The 18083-nt window shown below is 38.8% G+C and overlaps 4 protein-coding genes across 4 annotated transcripts; 2 read left to right on the top strand and 2 right to left on the bottom strand.

Moving 5' to 3' along the window:
• Positions 1-323: 323 nt before the first annotated feature.
• Positions 324-3067, top strand: LOC115685474 (vacuolar protein sorting-associated protein 55 homolog). Its single transcript, XM_030610558.2, has 5 exons — positions 324-523; positions 1427-1565; positions 1670-1709; positions 2415-2499; positions 2620-3067. The coding sequence occupies exons 2-5, from the start codon at positions 1467-1469 to the stop codon at positions 2810-2812; spliced, it is 417 nt and encodes a 138-aa protein (XP_030466418.1). The 5' UTR covers positions 324-523; positions 1427-1466; the 3' UTR covers positions 2813-3067.
• Positions 3068-4778: 1711 nt separating this feature from the next.
• Positions 4779-8564, top strand: LOC115663164 (pentatricopeptide repeat-containing protein At1g32415, mitochondrial). The gene is made up of 3 exons (XM_056304677.1): positions 4779-7760; positions 8112-8237; positions 8318-8564. The coding sequence occupies exon 1, from the start codon at positions 5107-5109 to the stop codon at positions 7270-7272; it is 2166 nt and encodes a 721-aa protein (XP_056160652.1). The 5' UTR covers positions 4779-5106; the 3' UTR covers positions 7273-7760; positions 8112-8237; positions 8318-8564.
• LOC115667667 (uncharacterized) lies at positions 8496-8988 on the bottom strand. The gene has a single exon (XM_030589225.2). The coding sequence runs from the start codon at positions 8953-8955 to the stop codon at positions 8665-8667; it is 291 nt and encodes a 96-aa protein (XP_030445085.1). The 5' UTR covers positions 8956-8988; the 3' UTR covers positions 8496-8664.
• A 5999-nt stretch (positions 8989-14987) lies between these two features.
• On the bottom strand, positions 14988-17086 carry LOC115663166 (uncharacterized). Its single transcript, XM_056304660.1, has 7 exons — positions 16937-17086; positions 16753-16842; positions 16255-16467; positions 15983-16141; positions 15827-15883; positions 15590-15736; positions 14988-15514 (listed from the first exon to the last, which is right to left on the bottom strand). The coding sequence occupies exons 1-7, from the start codon at positions 17045-17047 to the stop codon at positions 15131-15133; spliced, it is 1161 nt and encodes a 386-aa protein (XP_056160635.1). The 5' UTR covers positions 17048-17086; the 3' UTR covers positions 14988-15130.
• Positions 17087-18083: the final 997 nt, after the last annotated feature.

The raw sequence follows: 18083 nt of genomic DNA, 5'->3' as shown, positions 1-18083 counted from the left end.
TAGAGTTATACGAGAAGCCATAAAAAAGATAGAGTTATGTTACGGATAATTTTGAAATTTACATTAAAAGATGATTTAGTTTTCATTTATATAATAATCAATTTTGTTCGGATCGATGTAAACACTATATCTCAAATTAAAGTAATTCAGCTTTTAAACACACATAAGCTATTTATCTATTTATAATAAGAAAGGACTAAATACCACCTAAATTTATTGTATATAGTCTCTGCAAACTATTTTTGAAATGAGGATTCATTTTTTATTTTTAAAACTCAAAATGTGCTGAGCAATATGCATTAGATAAACATTCAATTCAATCAGATACGCCAAAAATACAACGAAAACTACGGGTGGCAATTTCCTCGGCTGTCGGCTAACTGTCCGTTTCTCTCCCGCAGCTGGTTCCTTAAAGAACCCGCAAATTGCACAGTAGATTCCAGATGGGCAAGGCGTAATCCAAGCTTCTTCACCTTTTCTTGAATCTTCTTTGCAGTTCCGACCCTTTCCACCCTTTTGCCAGGTGGGTTTCCGCATCCTTTTTCGCAGCTTGATCCGACCGATTTGGGTTTGGAATTATGTCGGGGTTCGCTCGTTGTGAGCAAACCTTATTTAACTATGTTGTTTTGCGGCCCTTTTTGGGAGATGCCATGTCGTTGTATGGATGCACCTGGAAAAAAGAATGTCGGAGAGGGTCGACGTTTGCCGTGAGGAGTCGGATTCGATCGGAATCTTGGAATTCGAGTGGTTTCGTTGCTTTCGGAATGAGACCCAGTTGGGGATTCGATCTTTTTGATGGTTTAGAGTTACTGATTGCATGATCTAATTGTAGATAGTTGGCTCATGGTTAGTGAGATTGATAAGTATGAAGCAGAAGGTAACCAGTATTTATATGATTCATTGATTCATGAAACCAGGCTTAAAGTTGTGATTCTTTCTTCTTTTTTTTTGGTAACTGACTTACAGTTGGGAACTTCATAAGCCAAATTTTAAGACTTGAACTTAAAAATTTCTCCAGTGCTTACATTGTGCCTCTACCTGATGGTCCGAGTTCTTGAATGACAGATGAATTGATTGCTATCACGATGCAGTTATTTTGAGTCATTGGATTGAATGTTTTTCCCATGCTAAAATGGTCGTGCCTACATTTTCTCGTGATTCGTACATCATAACTAGACACTGTTTAGTTCGGCTACTATTCAGTAATTGCTTTCTTGTGATACTTCATTGAAGATTGAGGTTGCTGAATCACTTGGTGAGAGGTGTTGTTATATTCTGGAGGATGAAAATGTTGGGTTTCTAAAAGTATAGGCAGGCATGCATACTTTGCATTCTTGTTTTTGCCTTTTTCTGCTGCATTTTGATATTCCTCCTGTATATGGAATGGCTCTCTAACATGTTCCTCTTGAAATTGTCTTCATTTCAGTCTTGATCCCTTATGAGGTGACCGGAACTGGATTTGCTTAATGGCAGACTTACCAGGGTATATGCGTGCCTGCTTGCATTCAGGGAAACTTGCTTTCTTGGCAATTTTGGTCTCTGGTGGAATTGTGTTGCAAATTTTGGTTAGTATCAGTGATTGTACCAGAACTTTGTTTGTGTAAATAATCAAAAAGATTCCCTGGCGAAGTACCGTGTGTCCTCTGACATTCTATATGATGTGCTGCAGGCATGTGCTTTGTACGATAACTGGTGGCCGATGCTAAGCTGTAAGTAACTGTATCTTGGAGTAGTGGATGTCATAACCTTTATGTGCATCCGCCCATAAGGAATTTGGATTCTCCGTTCTTCTTTTATTGTACAGCATCTTAGCTTTTTAAAAAATTAAGAATGGTCATAGTCGTATGAGATCAAATCAATTATCAGTAAGATTGTGTCCTAACTACTTATCTTAATCCGGAATGCTTCATCTTATGATCCATTGTCATGCTAACATTTCCAGAGACAGACAGAACTGCAAGAAGTTACCCTAACTGACACCACTTCTTTTGTACCGTAGGGGATCAACCTGATCCAGACTTTCTAGTCGATAGCACCTGTGATAAACCTTATATTTCGATTCCTGGATTAATTTGTTTCAGAAATCGAGAATTTTCAAATTGAATTACCATTCTGTCAGTGAGATACTGTTTAGAGTGTATGTCTCTATGTTGAACTTCTCATCGACTAGCGTATCTAGTGACAATATGCCCTGCATGGTTATGTAGCTTTGCTAATTTATTGGTCATTTTGTTTGCTTATCAAATTGTACTTTTAGATCCTATAAAGATTTTTTGACTCAGAGAGAGGAATGTTGTATGACTTCCTATTCCTTTTGCAATTAGAACTTCAGTCATATGAAAACTCATTTTACATATGCTGCAGTTCAAGTTGCTTGAGTACGTGCATGACTTACAAAATCCTCATCCTTGCAGTAATCATGTATGTGCTCCTGCCTATGCCACTGCTCTTCTTCGCTGGCTCTGATAGCTCTGCTCTATTTTCTGAATCTGATAGCGGGTTAGTCCAATTTCCTTGAACGAGGAGTCCTTATCCTTTTTTTTTATTCGTTTCCACTTGTTTTGGCAAATGCATGAGAATGACAATTCCTTTTTTGTTCTTTGGTGACCGATAAATTAGATGGGTGAATGCAACCAAGTTCCTAACTGGAGCTTCAGCAGTCGGAAGCATTGCCATACCTGCGATCTTGAAGCATGCTGGCGTCATTGGCTGGGGAGCTCTGGCTATGGAGCTGTCGTCATTCTTCGTGATTGTGCTATCTATCATGTGCTACATCCGGACGAGCAATGATGATGAATATAGGATACTGTGAGATACGACGCCACGGTAGCAGCTACAAAGAGCCCCCTTAAACCATTTGCATCTCGCATGACGGTGCATCTCGGTACCTCGGATAAATTATTTGTCTGTGTTGACACAGAAATCGTTATTGTTTTGAGTGAGTGATTATTTTGCTTTGTCCGATGAGTGCTTTGTTGCACGATGACTTATTAACCTCTTGTTGTACAGACACTGATGATGTTCATGAATTTGGAAAGAAAAACAAGAAATACTCTGTGTTTCTCCATTTGCAGGAGTGTAACTGCAGAGAAGAACTTGGTGCGCTCCATATAAGTTGACAGTTGACACAGGTGCAGCTAAGAAAAATTCAACTTGAAGGGTCACTGCTAATAGAAAAGTGAACTGAAAGATAACTCTTTATAATCCGTTTTTAACTATCGTAGGAGTCTCTTTTAAAATTTTATCATGGGTCAATATCGACCAGATAGATTGAGTCATGGATTGTTTCTTTGAGAAATATGTTCTCACCATACACAATGAACATATAAATAGATCTAGCTACCGGGCAATCGATAGGGAGGCGGGGTGGCGTCGGTCCGCAACAAAACGATAACAATTGCAATTGCCCAAGAAAAATGCCAACAACGAATGGGAAAATGACACAAACAGTTTCTGAAGTTTAGCCCAATGTACAATATGGTTCATGAATTTTTAATTTGTTCAATGTCGTCTTTGAACTTTAACTCAATGTGCAATGTGGTCTCTGAACTTTTAATTTGTTTAATATGGTCATCGAATTTTTGACACATGTTCAATTTATCCCTTGAATTATATGAAAATGATCAATGTTGTCGTTCCATTAATTCAAGTTCAGGAACTAGATTGAACATTTTCATATAGTTCATGAACTACATTGAACATGCACCAAAAGTTCATGGACCATATTGAATAAATTAAAAGTTTAAGGATCACATTATACATTAAGCTAAAATTCAGGGACTGTATTGAATAAATTAAAAGTTTAAGGACTATATTATATATTAAATCAAAATTTATGAACTGTTTGTTTCATTATCCCATAATAAAACCACACTCATGGACGGTGGAAGAGAAGCACCAAGGAAACAACAATATCCACCGCAAACACCCATTGCAGTAGTTTGAGTCGATAGCGATTTGATGCCATCAAAAGTTGACAAAATCGGGTTAATTTTAAAAAAAAAGCACAAATTTTAAGTCGAGAGACAATTCTGGCCCGAACTTTTTTTTGTTCCATAAAAAAACATCAACTTTAGGTCGAGGGACAATTCTGGCCTGAACTTTTTTTGTCCCATAAAAAGCACCAACTTTAGGTCGAGGGACAATTCGCCCGAACTTTTTTGTCTCGTAAAAAAGCACAAACTTTCATTTAAATCTCAAATTTGGCCCCCATTGATTTTACGTCACGAAGTTACCCTTGTTTGAGAAAAAAAGTTATGGTGGTGAGCCCAGGCGAATCTCTTTCATGGCGTCTGTCGACGGGCGGTGGTCTGGTTGAGATTATGACAAAAGCGACGAAGTTTGGCCGAGAAAGATTCAATCGGAAATATTTTTGACTTGCGGGTGAAGTGAAGGAGACGAACAGTTTCACCGTTATTCTTCAAGCTCTGGTTTAGAGAATAAGACAATGAATAATGCTTTAAATCCAGTCAACAAGTCATGTGGATTTATTGTTAAGGTGGAATAGTCAAGTTGGAAAATCAATGGTTTTAAGTTAATAAGGGCTAGATTTGGGATTTAAGTGAAAGTTGGTACTTTTTACGACAAAAAAAAGTTCGGGCCAAATGTCCTCTGACTTAAAGTTGGTGCTTTTTACGAACAAAAAAAAGTTCGGGTCATAATTATCCGTCGACCTAAAATTGATCTTTTTATAGAATAAAAAAAAATTTGAGGTAAAATTGTCCTCACTTAAAATTGACGCTTTTTTTTTGGAATTAACCCTGACAAAATCAAGATATATGCGCCTACTTTAGATCGCTTGACGAAATCCCAAGTAAATGAAGCACCTTTTCTGACAAAAAATCTTCCTTTGACCATCCTGCTGCTTTGGTAGTATCTAGTTTAGTTTAGGTTTCTCTTCTTCTTCTTCTTTCCTTAAAATGAGAATGTGTTAAGAAACCAACTTGAAATACAGTTGATGCCCGCCTCGCGGTCATATAACCTCAACAGTCGTTTTGCCTGTAAAATCGATGGAAGATTCAAAGGCCTGCATCGTCTTCTCATTCTTTCCCTTTTCAACACCCAGTTGACAAAGCTCCGCACTCTGTCACACCAAGCACTCTTCCAATGATTCCGAGATACTGTTCTCGCTCTTTTCTGGAAAACGTGATGGGTTCGACCTTTCGATGGACACTGTATTATCTCCGCAAGGGTCAGCTTCCAGATGCACGGAACATGCTCGAGAGAATGCCCGACAGAGGACCTCATGGCCGAGTCGGGCACTGGACTTCGCTGCTATCGAGATTTTCTAGATTTGGTTTCATTGATGAAGCTAAATCTCTCTTTGATATCATGCCGCAGAAAAACCAAGTCACCTATAATGCGATGTTGTCTGGGCTCGTTCAAAGTGGGAGAATTAGTGAGGCTTGTTGCTTTTTTGAGCGAATGCCAGAGAGGAATGTCGTGTCATGGACTTCAATGCTTTGTGGGTATGCAAATGCGGGGAGGATTGACGAGGCGAAGAGGTTGTTCAGTGATATGCCGGAGAGGAATGTTGTCTCTTGGAACGCCATGGTTGTTGGTTTGATTAGGAATGGCGATTTGGACGAAGCGAAGTGGCTTTTTGACACAATGCCTGTAAGGGATGTAATTTCTTGGAATGCTATGATTTCGGGGTACACTGAGAATTTCAGGATGGAAGAAGCTAGGGTCTTGTTTGAACAAATGGAGGAAAGGAATGTTGTTACTTGGACCATTATGGTAACTGGTTATTGTAGAATTGGAAATGTAGAAGAAGGTTATGCTTTGTTCGAGAAAATTCCCGAGCAGAATGTTGTTTCTTGGACTGCCATGATTGGAGGGTATGCCTGGAATGGCTTCTACAGAGAGGCTCTGTCTATTTTTCTTGAAACAAAGAAGAATTTCAATCTCGAACCGAACAAGGAAACTTTCATCTCACTCGCATATGCCTGTGCTGGAGTTGGATTTAGTTGCCTTGGCAAGCAGCTGCATGCAAACTTGATAATCAGAGGAATGGAGTCTGATGATGATGATGATGGGAGGCTGAGCCAAAGTTTGATACACATGTACACTCTGTTCGGAGTAATGGACTTTGCTCATCACATTTTTGTCAGAAACATAAAGAGCTGCTCTGCCCAGTTGTGTAATTTGATGATTAGTGGTTATATTCGGAGTGGACAGTTGGAAAAAGCTAAAAATTTCTTTGTCACGGCACCCATGTGTGATAGGATCTCGTGGACATCCATGATCGATGGTTATTTGAGTGTTGGACAAGTTTCCAAAGCACGTGAACTCTTCGACGTCATGCCTGATAGGGATGCTGTGGCATGGACAGCAATAATATCAGGTTATGTCCATAACGAGTTGATCGCCGAGGCTATTGACTTGTTCTCTCAAATGCGGACTCAGGGGTTTCATCCTCTTAATCTTACATACGCAACTCTTATTGGAGCAGCTGGTGCAGTGGCAAATCTTGACCAGGGAAAGCAGTATCATTCCCTCTTGCTGAAATCTAATTTTGAGCTTGACTTGACCGTTCAAAACTCACTGATCTCTATGTATGCGAAGTGCGGGGAGATAGATGAGGCACATGGTATTTTCATGAGCATGATAGATCGGGATATTATTTCATGGAATTCCATGATCATGGGTTACTCAAACCATGGGTTGGTGAATGAGGCTCTGCAGGTTTTTGAGTCCATGCTAAAATGTGGAAGCCACCCAAATTCTACAACCTTCTTGGGAATTTTGTCGGCATGTAGTCATGGAGGGCTAGTTGACCGAGGATGGGAGGAGTTCAATTCCATGAGGGATGTCTATGCAATTCCTCCAGGCCTGGAGCACTATATCTGCATGATTGATCTCTTGGGCCGTGCAGGGAAACTAGACGAAGCTGAAGACTTTGTGCTGCGGCTACCTTTCGAACCAAATTCTGCTGTTTGGGGAGCTCTGCTTGGTGTATGTGGATTAAAGAAAAATTCCAAGATTGCTGCCCGTGCTGCCAAGAAGCTCCTTGAACTGGATCCTTTAAATGCACCAGCCCATGTGGTGTTGTGTAACGTATGTGCAGCGAATGGACGGTACCTCCATGAGAAAATTCTGAGGAAGGAGATGGGTCAGAAGGGCGTACGGAAAACTCCTGGATGCAGTTGGATACCACTGAAAGGGAGAGTTCATTTGTTCCTATCAGGGAGTAAAATATCTTTGGAAGCCGATGAAATACTATCTCTCCTGCTTGGAAATCTTGATGAGCGAGACTGTTTTATAGATTAATAACTCACTATCTGTCTATTCTGAACCGCATCAGTTAACGGAGTTCTTGTTGGTACACGCCCAAATGGCATTGGGTGTGCAAAATCAGTCTTATTAACATGCTGCCAGTTGCACAGTTTGCATATAGGATATTAATCAATGGAGAGAAGATATAGCTGGTTTGTGAAAGCATAACGAGAAACCAGCTGAATAACAAGGTGTAAACGTAGCAAAGTGGCGAAGATCAGAAACTATTGCAGCGAAAAAAAGTTTGCAACATTAACTAATTTGGCGAACGAAGGCAACTGTGGTTCCTCAGTTTTGGAGTGAGATTCTCGTTAACAAAACAGAAATGCAATTGTCCATTTATGTTATGCAAAAGGCGTGAACCAGCAAAGGGACTGAGCTTACCACACCCAATCCTCAAAATGAGAGTAAGTTGTAGGCTTCTTGCATTACTGTTGAAATTGAGGAATGTGCAATATCCATCTGGTAGATTCTAATGACAGGTACAAATCTTTCCCTGATCCGTCGTCATCGCAATCTTTTCCTGTTGTTTCTCGGGGGGGTGTCAGATGTCATACTTGATCATTCACAATTTTGCTGCTTCCATTCACATGTTTGACATTAGGATTAATCTGTTGGAACTAGGGATTATCTGTTACATCGCAGAGGACTTAGTGTTTGGACCGACAGACTCCTCAACATCATGCTTATTATATAAGAAGAAAACTTATCAAGTTGAATGCCACTGAGCTTTTATGATGGGAGCCTCTCTTCTGTGAGTCTTGAGCATTGATAATGCAGACATCTTGCTTGGAGCTTCTTCTCATTATGAATCGTAATGAATTACCATGCAGGCGTCTCAGCTAATGCCGATTTTGCTAGCACTCACCTTGTTCATCTCTACATCATTTTCTGGTTTACCGATGAACCGTGAAGATCAAAACTTCACCAACATTACACTGCATCTACAATGTGGAAAGGTAACTGCAAACTTCATATATCAGACAAGTTCATTTACAATTTGTCTTTAAGCTGTATAATTTTAGTGTGTCGATCTCAGGTTGTTATCTGATAATTTGTGCGCGCGCAAGAAGCATCAAATCAACGCCATTTCGTTTGATCAAATCATGCTCATCGACATCAACGTCCCTCAACAGCACTCAAACTTATTTCACGAAAATTGCTCTCGTCCTGAGACTCAGAGTATCATCATGCGATCAAATATCTTACCCAATCCAGACACAGAACAGGAAGCTCATATGATTCAATCATCATCCTCAACAGTCATCGTCTATATATAAGCAAAATCACATCTTTTTCCCCCCTCAATCCCAGATACCGAACGAGAATCTCCACAAATTCACACTCTCATTATGCAAAGCAGGTCGCTTTCTCCTCCTTTCCCTCTCAGAAGACCACGCGGAACTGCGGCGCGTCGGAGCCGGCCGCGGGGAGGACCTCCCAGCGGCAGGGCTCGAGGTCGTCGGAGACGGGGCAGTACCCGGCGAGGGTGACCTTGTCGGCGGTGGCGGCCACGGACCCGAACTCGAAGACGGTGACGTTGGCCGGCCGGGGGACCTCGACGGCGCCGTTCATGCCGGGAGCTCCGGGGGACGAGTTCGGAGCGGCCGGCGCGCTGGAGGGCTTGGGCTCGGGTTGAGGCTTGGGAGAGCCTCTGAACCAGGAGAGAAGACCCATTGCGTGTCAGCGAGATGCTGTGGATATTGCTAAATTCTCTGGATTAGGGTTTTGCAAGATTTTGGGATTGTTTTTGAGGGGGGTGAAGGTTCGGAAAAGACCTAAATGCCCTTCGCGCTTTTCTTTCCTTTTTTCGGTCGAAACCTTTCGAGGTTAAATGTGAGCTTTACGTCGATCAATCACCCCTAAAAAAAAAAAATTAGGGCACAGTGATAATCATTTTGTTTTCGAATATATTTCTGGCACAGTGATAATCATTTTTTATATTTCTTAGACGAATTTCTAAATCTCAAAATTAATTTTTTTGATCACTAAAAACCTCAAACTAGTACATTTGTAACAAATTTACCTTTCGTTAAATTAGATTAATATCACGAAAAATCACAAATTGAAAAATATGTAACAAACAAAGGGGTTAAATCCTAAACTGGTATATCCTTCAACTGTCACGTGTTATCTAACTTAGCAATTTAACGGTAAAATTTAATAGAAACTAACGAAGGGTAGTTTTGTCATACGTGTACCAATTTAGAATTTTTTGTGGATAAAAAATTAATTTGTGATTTTTTTTCTTACCAAGAAAAAAAAAATTAATTTGTGATAAATTTGTCAAATGTATATTAGTTTGGGGTTTTTTGTGGTATTAATCCAAAAAAAAAAAGTTGAGGGTCACATTTTTACAAGTCATTTGAAGCAGACTTATACTTTTTCGTATTTATGCTTATAAAATCGAATTATTCTAAACTAAGCATGCTTACCCAAAAAAAAAAAACCAATTAAATGCACACTCTCGAGTTAAAATTATTATAATGAGAAAGACATTTAAGTTTGAACTTGTCTACGGTTCCACCAATTCCTAGTAGCAGACCCTAAAATCTAAATCATACATATGATGCCAAAACCAATAAGAGCAAAACATGGGTGTTGTATTGTTGTCGAAATTTCATATTGTGGTGAGTTCATCTCGTAATCTCAAGACAACAATTGGTATATCTGTCATCGCTGATTTTTATATGGGGCTGACTCGTTACTGACTATTAGGTTTGAATAAAAGCTGTTTTAAATCATCCATGACTCGAAAGGCCAAGATTGCCGAGCCTGTCACTGAAACCACCACAAAAATGCTAGCAGCCGGAAGATCTCTCCGAACAAGGTATGTTGCAGCTGGGTACCACAGCACGAAATTTCCGGAATTTTCCACGTGATGTGAGTGGAGCTCTTGATCTCGTGGATGACAGGTAATCTCTACATCACTAGGCCAACCATCTTGGCGGTATTGATACAAAACTTCAGTCACACTTCAAATCTTCCTATCGGTTGCTAAACGGGAAGCCTTGGATCATTGTTTAACTCGAGCGGAGCAGGCATTGAACACTTCCTGATGTGGGTAAACTGATCGAAATGGTTGCCCATCGAACTAATTTGGTCAATTGGGGGACATTGTCGAAGCCGAAGCTTCTTCTCGGCATTTCTCTGTCATAGAAACATGTTCGGGTGTTGAACATTGCGACTTCGCCCCCTGAGAACATTCGAAGCATTTAGCGTAAATCCATCCTACGATTCGAAGTCCGATAACTGAGCGAGTTTGTTAAAGCATTGTCCCACATCGTCCGCAAACGAGTCTTAACTGTTTTTTATATTCACGTGGTCTCCATTCATCTATCAGGTTAAGTTTTTGGATTGAACTTTCTAACATGATATCAGAGTAAAGTTATACCTTTTGTAAATTTTAAATATTATTCGTATTTCAGAATATAATGAATTTAGTGTGGATTTACGTGTCGATATCTGTATTGAAAGAAAAATTCATCTTAGATATAGGCCAGAACTCGACAGGTAATTCTTATTAGCCCTAAGAACCATTTTGGCTACGGCCGCGGCAAAAGCTTGGACGCTAATATTTGCCGTCTTGTATGAAATGTGGGGAGAGAGCAAATGGATATCCGTCGTCTTGTGGGTTATTGTTTTGTCGTGTGGTATTATGGAGCGCCAATGTGGTCTTCTCGACCATCCTTCGTGTTAATGAAGTTAAGACTAAGGCACATGACAACTCCCAAACAAATGTTTGATTCTGTTCTTTTCGTTCTTAATCGCTTTGGAAACAAAATGCGTTTGTTTAATTTTTTGATTCTGGGCACAATTTTGTCAAAAATTGTTCCTGAATCGATTTTCAAGAATAAAAAAGTAGCTTCTTGATTCTTAACAATTTTGAGAATCAATTTTTTTTCTTCTTCATTTTCTTGATTTTTAATGTAGCTTCTAATGTCCGGCCCGAGGACCACCCTCGCCGGATCTGACGAGAATAAAATATTTTAATAAAAAATATTATTAAAATAAAAAAAATATTTTACCGGCCATGGCCGGCGACCAGGCCATGGCCAAAAAAAAGAAAAAAATATTTTTTTAATAAAAAAATATTAATAAAAAAATATTTACATAAGCCTGGCCAGGTGACTGTGCCATGGCAAAAAAAAAAAAAATATTTTTAATAAAAATATTTTAATAAAAATATTGTTAATAAAAAATATTTTACGGCCATGGCCAGACTGTGCCATGGCCAAAAAAAAAAAAAATGTATATTTTTAATAAAAATATTTTAATAAAAAAATATTTTATAGGCCATGGTCGGCGATCGAGCCATGGCCAAAAAAAAAAAAAATATATTTTTAATAAAAATATTTTAATAAAAAAATATTTTACCAAATATGGCCACTGACCAGTGCCATGGCCAAAAAAAAAAAATAAAAATATATATTTTTAATAAAAATATTTTAATAAAAATATTATTAATAAAAAATATTTTACCTTATAGTTGCGAATGTGCCATGGCCCAAAAATAAAAATGTATATTTTTAATAAAAATATTTTAATAAAAATATTATTAATAAAAATAATATTTTACCGGCCATGGCCGACAACCAGGCCATGGCCAAAAAAAAGAAAAAATACTTTTAATAAAAATATTATTAATAAAAAAATATTTTACCGGTCATGGCCGGCGAGCAGTCCATGGCCAAGGAGGAAAAGAAAAAAGAAAAAAAAAAGAAAGAAATATTAAAATATTTAAAAATATTATTAATAAAAAGAAATTTTGTGGCGTTACTAAACGCATTTATGTTATTTTTCTATTCTAGGGATGGAATTTTGGGCCGTTAACAAACGCCTTAAAATGCTCAGAATTAATTCCGGGCACAGAATAAAAAAGAATCATTTCTCAGTAGAATCATTTCCCGGGCACAGAATCGTTGTCATGCGCAGCCTAAGAGTAAGAGCTTTGGGTATATACTTACAATGGAATGGTGAGGAAAATGCGATCAACTTCGAACTTGAGTTTTATAAAAAATCAACCAACTCTAAGCCATCTTCAACCTATTTCCAACAATAACAGAGCATTTTCAAGTCATATTAGATCTCATTCATGATCATCCAACAACATTAAAATGTTCAAACTCGAAGTGAACAAAGAACCACACCTCAGCATATTCTCAACAGCCACCACTGAATCCAGCGATATTCTCTGATTTTCTAACATGTTAAACAACCTCATAGCAAGCCAACGGCATTTCCAGCATACAAGCAACTGATTCTAGTGAATTCTATTTTGTGACAACCAATCCTAGCATACTAGATACAAATCTAGCAAACATCAACTGAAGCCGAATAGGTTTAATGAAATTTACGTTGATTGAACTTACCACCAAACCGTCCATCTCTTGTATGCTTCATTTGCATTTTGCTACTGAACTAAGCTGTTATTGAATGAAAGAATACACTGAAATTAGTGCAAAGCTTGTGCTAATTCGGAATCAACACCAAAAGAAAGAAAAGGAACACTTAGCTTTAGTCTTGTAGCTGTGATCGCTGCTCACGGATCAGCAGGGTACGCAGTTGCTAGACTCGCTGAAGAGAAGATACTTCTCACCGACGAAGAAAGGACTCGCCACGGAATCGCTGAGCAGAAGAGCATATCACGGTGATTTAAGGCGATTGGAAGTTTGGTTAAACCAATTCTTTGATTTTTGCCACTGGAACTGCGGAAAACTCAATCAGATTTTCTTCTAGCTTGGTTCGGCCAGGATTCCTCTCTCTTGGAGGAAGTTGAAGAGAGTAAGACCAAAGAATTAGTGGACGACTCAGCTAGATGGAGGAAACCAACTAGAGAGAGAATTAGTGGAGAAAATTCGCCAGAGAGAGAATTTGCAGAAAGAGATAAATGGAGTAACCATGTGTTCATCCAAGAAGAGAACACGAAAGAGAAGCGTGAGAATGAATGGGAGTTGCAGAGAGAATGAGTTAGTGAGCTCCTCCTCAGAATGGTCGAATGAGCTCTCCGTTATCCCCTCCAATGTGCGCCCAAGAGGAAGAGAGGCAAGAGAATTGGAGGGAAATTCAAATTAACTTCCAATCCTAGCCGTCCATTTGATCCCTTGGCTCTAATTGATTCCTTCAAGGTTAAGCATCATGGCTAAGCAAACCTCTAATTGGTTGAAATTCTATCACATGGATTGATGACATGTCACCATAGATGACCAAGATTAATTGATCAATGAATGGCTAAGATTCAGCGCTTAGCTATTAAGAAATTCCCCTATCGGTTGGATTTTGATGACATTGATCAAGGGCAATTTTGTAATTCCCACAAATGGCAATTTGGTAATTTCTTGAGTGAGAGAGAGCTGGTTGTGGCTGGTGATCCGGTGTGGTGGGCCAGTCGGACCATTCGGGTTTGGCCAATCTCACTTAGGTCGGTCCGGTTCGACCGGGGTGGCTCAAGGTTCTCCAATTGTTTAACTTGGCCCCAATTTTACTAATTAACCTTGACATCTTGATCAATTGGGCTGAATTAAGGATCGATTCAATGATTTAGACCAAATTAGATTCAATCGGATCGGCCCGATTTGAGTTGAGTTAGAATGGTTCAACCGGATTGACTCTCAGCACTTCAATTTCTCTGATTTTGCTTGAATTGCATTATGAGTGAGACTAATGTGTACAATTGAGGTTCAATTGGCTAAATTGAAATTCAATTAATCAAATTAGATGCTAGTTTAGTACGAGTCAAGTTGAATCGAGTCAATAAAGACAACCCATCTTTGATTTTTCAAATGCATGTTGACTAATTTGGTCAAATTAAGACAAATGGAAGTGATTTTGTTAAAATTGATATTGGAATTGAGTTGCATATAAGAAATTAGACTCATTCGCGGTTTAATTGCACAAATTATGAAGAATTGACCCGAAACCCTAATTATGGCTAAAATTGGGGGTTATTACCTTTGGCTTGGAATTCTGATATTGACTTGAAAATTGAATATAAAACAACTTTTAGATCAAATGTCATAAAGGAAACTTTCCTAGAAAATGACTAGAAACAAAATAATTTCATTTTTGTGGCTGATTTGAACCAAAATCCACGAATTGGGGAAAAGTTGATTCTAAATCAATTTTTGTAAAATTGATGATGCCAAAGTGAAATTAAGATAAAAAAAGGAGTTGATTTAGGGGTTTTTGAAATTTTTTGAACCGGTCAACATTTTAGTAATTAATTACTAAAACTCAATTAATGGGCCAAACTTTGAATTTTTTGAAAATTGATGATGCACAGGTGAAATTGACACTATTTTGGGATTTTCTATTCAAAAACCAAAAGTCAACTCAAAAGTCAACATTTTGACTTTTTGAGATCAAAGTGCAAAAATCTAGAAAATGAGAGGCTAATTCTAATTCAAATGCTAAATGACTCTTTTTGGTTGAGAAATAGGTTATGTCGGGATCAGAAACCCTAATCTCAAATTTTTTAACTTACCAATACTTTGGTTAAAAATTAGATATCAACACCAACATGTGCATGTATTTCTTTTTAATAGATATGTTCTACAAGTAGAAGAAAATGGAGACACATTTAGGGATAGACTATGCATTTCAGCCTGAGGTTGTTTTATGTCATCTGAAAGATGGCTCTCAACTTCGAATTACGTTGATTATGGATAGATATATGTCATGTTGCTCTCAACACCGGTCTCAACTAGATCATCAATATATGTCATAAGTGACTCTAATAACATTAAGTATATCAAACCATCTAGCAATACTTCCTTCAAAAGCACCGGTGTACTTATTGCTAAACACTTGACTGAGCCATTTTTATTAGGGTATGAAGCATGTTATAATATGTTCACCAATTTGCACACTGAGTTGAAAATCCGGGGCCCCCATAATAGAAATTGACTCCAAAATCGGGCGAGTCCGCATTGTGCAGTAAGTCATAACATTCAGGTCTTGTCACACCCTTCCCGAGATTCTCCGGGTCTCTCTCAATGAATCTGTCGTCGACGACTTTAAGATTGCGGAAATAGGACGCCTTTCCAAAGCCTTCATAAGGGAAATGGCCGCTCCCCATTTGTGTTGCCGTATGACTACCACCTGGTTTATTGCTAGCTATCTCTCCGCCCCAAATAACTCGATCGGCAGGGCCTTTCAAATAAGTGAAGATTTCCCTGGGCCAGTATCCTACTTCTATGTCCAGAATGCGCAGCCACCACCACCCGGTAAAATCATTCTGAAATACTTTTGTTAAAAGACAGAAGGCTCGAAAATATCCCGTGTATATTTACTTCAAAGATTGTTCCATTACCTTCGTAATGTCTATAGTTAGGTCATATGGCTGTCCACCATAGGTGGAAACTGGTCGAATCAAACCACCTAGAGCAATCTTCTTATTTGTTTGTACGAATCCGTCGCATTCGAGATTGTAGCAACCGGTTTTCTTATAGCCATCACTCTATAATCCACCCAAGAAAAACATGTCAATGTTTGATATGTTTGCGAAAGTTTGATGAATTGCAAGCGGTTAGAACAGTTAAGAACTCACTGTCCAATATATGAAAATCTCTGCCTCCGTGCTATCACTCCTCCGTTTTCTATTAACCTATAACAAAAACACAAACCACTTAAAGTTTTAAATCTACGCACATTTAGAACGTCAATCATGCTAAAATCTGCAGATTCGATCATTCTAAGTTCTTACCATCCATCCAGCCTCCACAGTGTTCACATTCTCATCGGGGCCTGATCCGAGCCAAATTTGAGAGAAACTGATTTCTGAATCCATTACTGTAGGATTCCACACACTAAATCGTGCATGACCTCCCATCAAGTTACCACCTTGCATAAATGCAACAGCATACTGACCAATATACATTAAACTCATAAGGAAGTGAAACTTAAGGATCAATGCATAAACAAAAATGCAACTCAAAATCAACGCGGTAAGTTATATTGTGATGTATTTGCACTTACTTCATGTCTATATGGTGCACTGAAGTCATTCCCGCTCAAATTGAGTCGCTTCACGTGTGGAATCATTGGTGTAACATGATGATTGGTATGATTTTGTGGTCTTTTGATGGGAATTGTTCCTTCTGGGCATTCACCATATTTCCACCAAGCTTGACTAAACGCACCTTCCACATATCCGGCTCCATTCGCTTTTCGATTTGAGCTTGGTTTCATCTGTTCGTAAACGTGCCAGCTTTAGCATTTGTTAAATAAGGTGGGCGAATATATCTAAGGTTGCATAATAGTACTTCTGACATAGAACAGCCCAAAGTTCTTATACATCCTGCAATATTGAAACAGCTTCCTCCTAGAACTGCTCTATGATGGCCCTATAAGGCACTTATACCGACATCGCCGCACTTATTCATTAATTTCTACTGCTAACTGCAAATTTTTTATGGGAGGCACGGGAGAGAATACCTGCGCAAGTTACAAGTCAAAAAATGAGCGGACACAAACCTGCATGGTATGATTCTTGAGAAGCGGATGATCAAAAGCGGGTTGCTTGAAGATGTCAACACAATCGATCACTTCACCAGTTTCATAACTCTGCAACAGGTTCTCATACATTATCTTAGCAAAGAGAACATATTTAAAAGATAAAAATAAGGTGAAATAGCAACATGCAGAGTTTAGGAATGACCTCAATGGTTTTTACCGCTCCTTTAGGCTTATCGAAGCCTGTAACTTTGTTTGATGCAAGGATTCTCGCTTGAGCGCGCCCATCGATTATCGTACTGATAATACTTATCATCAAAACCAACCATTTGGAAAAATGAATACGTAGACTTACCATTGCCATTGTAGAACAGACCGGAGCATTTTTGAAAATGAGGCAAAACAATGTTCTTCCTTAAATACACATAAATCGTATCCCTATGGGAGATCTGAAACCTGATTCAGGTATTAATCATTATTAGCCTGCCATGGATCACCATTTCCACAAGCAAGAAAATGATTCTTCTTTTGGCAAGTATGGATATTTTTGCACATGAAAGGAAATGTTCAAGATTTGGTTATCTAAAGGAGATATGCATCGACGATTTATCCTTGTCTTTCTACATATGGAAACATAAATAGAAGAATAAGGGGTTGAAATGTCATCATTTCCTCAAATTGTAACATCCCCAAATTTGGACTCCAAATAGAACCGAGATAACTGAAGGAAAAAGGCATTGGAAATGGTGTGTGGACCAATCCGAGGGTCGGTCATGGATTGGTCAGTATGGACGGAACGATATCTAAAGGATCGATCATGGTTCGATCGAAGGATCGTCCATGGATCTGCTAAGGGATCACCAATGAAATGACTTCCTGATCATGCAAATCGATTGGAGTGATTCGACCATGGATCAACCATTCGACCATAAGGGTTGGTAGTGGAACGATCCCGTGCGATTGTGGATCGACATCGTGTGGGCATGTGTCGATCGCAGGTGATTCCATTCGGCCATGCACCGGTTACAAGCGTCCATGGACCGACTCCGTGGTACTCGGTTCCACGTGGCTACATAACAACCGAGGATCGACCATGGATCGTTGATACTTGAACATATGCCGATTGCGAATCGGCCATGGATTGTTGCGTTGAATTGGGCTGTGACATCCGAAATTTTCTTCGTAGTTTATAATATTTAAGATATATAGTAGTGAGAGTTATTAAGGTAATAAAATTAGTTTAGTAATTGTCAACGGGGACCGATACGCTCCAAATTACGTATCGAATGAATTTCAAGCATTAAAAATTTTATTGAGTTAAGGTGTTACTTCTATACTATACTTTTTATTTA

This window comes from Syzygium oleosum, unplaced genomic scaffold, assembly GCF_021117445.2.
Source record: "Syzygium oleosum isolate NSW1041296 unplaced genomic scaffold, Sole_v2.1 Sole_v2.32, whole genome shotgun sequence".
Classification (NCBI taxonomy): Eukaryota; Viridiplantae; Streptophyta; class Magnoliopsida; order Myrtales; family Myrtaceae; genus Syzygium; species Syzygium oleosum.
This window is presented reverse-complemented; position numbering and strand designations above follow the sequence as displayed.

What these genes read in the sequence shown, in the direction of transcription:
- LOC115663164 (XM_056304677.1), top strand. Translation starts at nt 5,107, where the DNA reads ATGATTCCGAGATACTGTTCTCGCTCTTTTCTGGAAAACGTGATGGGT.
- LOC115685474 (XM_030610558.2), top strand. Translation starts at nt 1,467, where the DNA reads ATGGCAGACTTACCAGGGTATATGCGTGCCTGCTTGCATTCAGGGAAA. An exon ending in GAATTGTGTTGCAAATTTTG is followed by an intron (nt 1,566 to 1,669) that starts GTTAGTATCAGT and finishes GATGTGCTGCAG; the next exon opens with GCATGTGCTTTGTACGATAA. An exon ending in CTGGTGGCCGATGCTAAGCT is followed by an intron (nt 1,710 to 2,414) that starts GTAAGTAACTGT and finishes TCATCCTTGCAG; the next exon opens with TAATCATGTATGTGCTCCTG.
- LOC115663166 (XM_056304660.1), bottom strand. Translation starts at nt 17,047, where the DNA reads ATGATAAGTATTATCAGTACGATAATCGATGGGCGCGCTCAAGCGAGA. An exon ending in GAGCGGTAAAAACCATTGAG is followed by an intron (nt 16,843 to 16,936) that starts GTCATTCCTAAA and finishes AACCTGTTGCAG; the next exon opens with AGTTATGAAACTGGTGAAGT. An exon ending in GTGCACCATATAGACATGAA is followed by an intron (nt 16,142 to 16,254) that starts GTAAGTGCAAAT and finishes TATATTGGTCAG; the next exon opens with TATGCTGTTGCATTTATGCA.
- LOC115667667 (XM_030589225.2), bottom strand. Translation starts at nt 8,955, where the DNA reads ATGGGTCTTCTCTCCTGGTTCAGAGGCTCTCCCAAGCCTCAACCCGAG.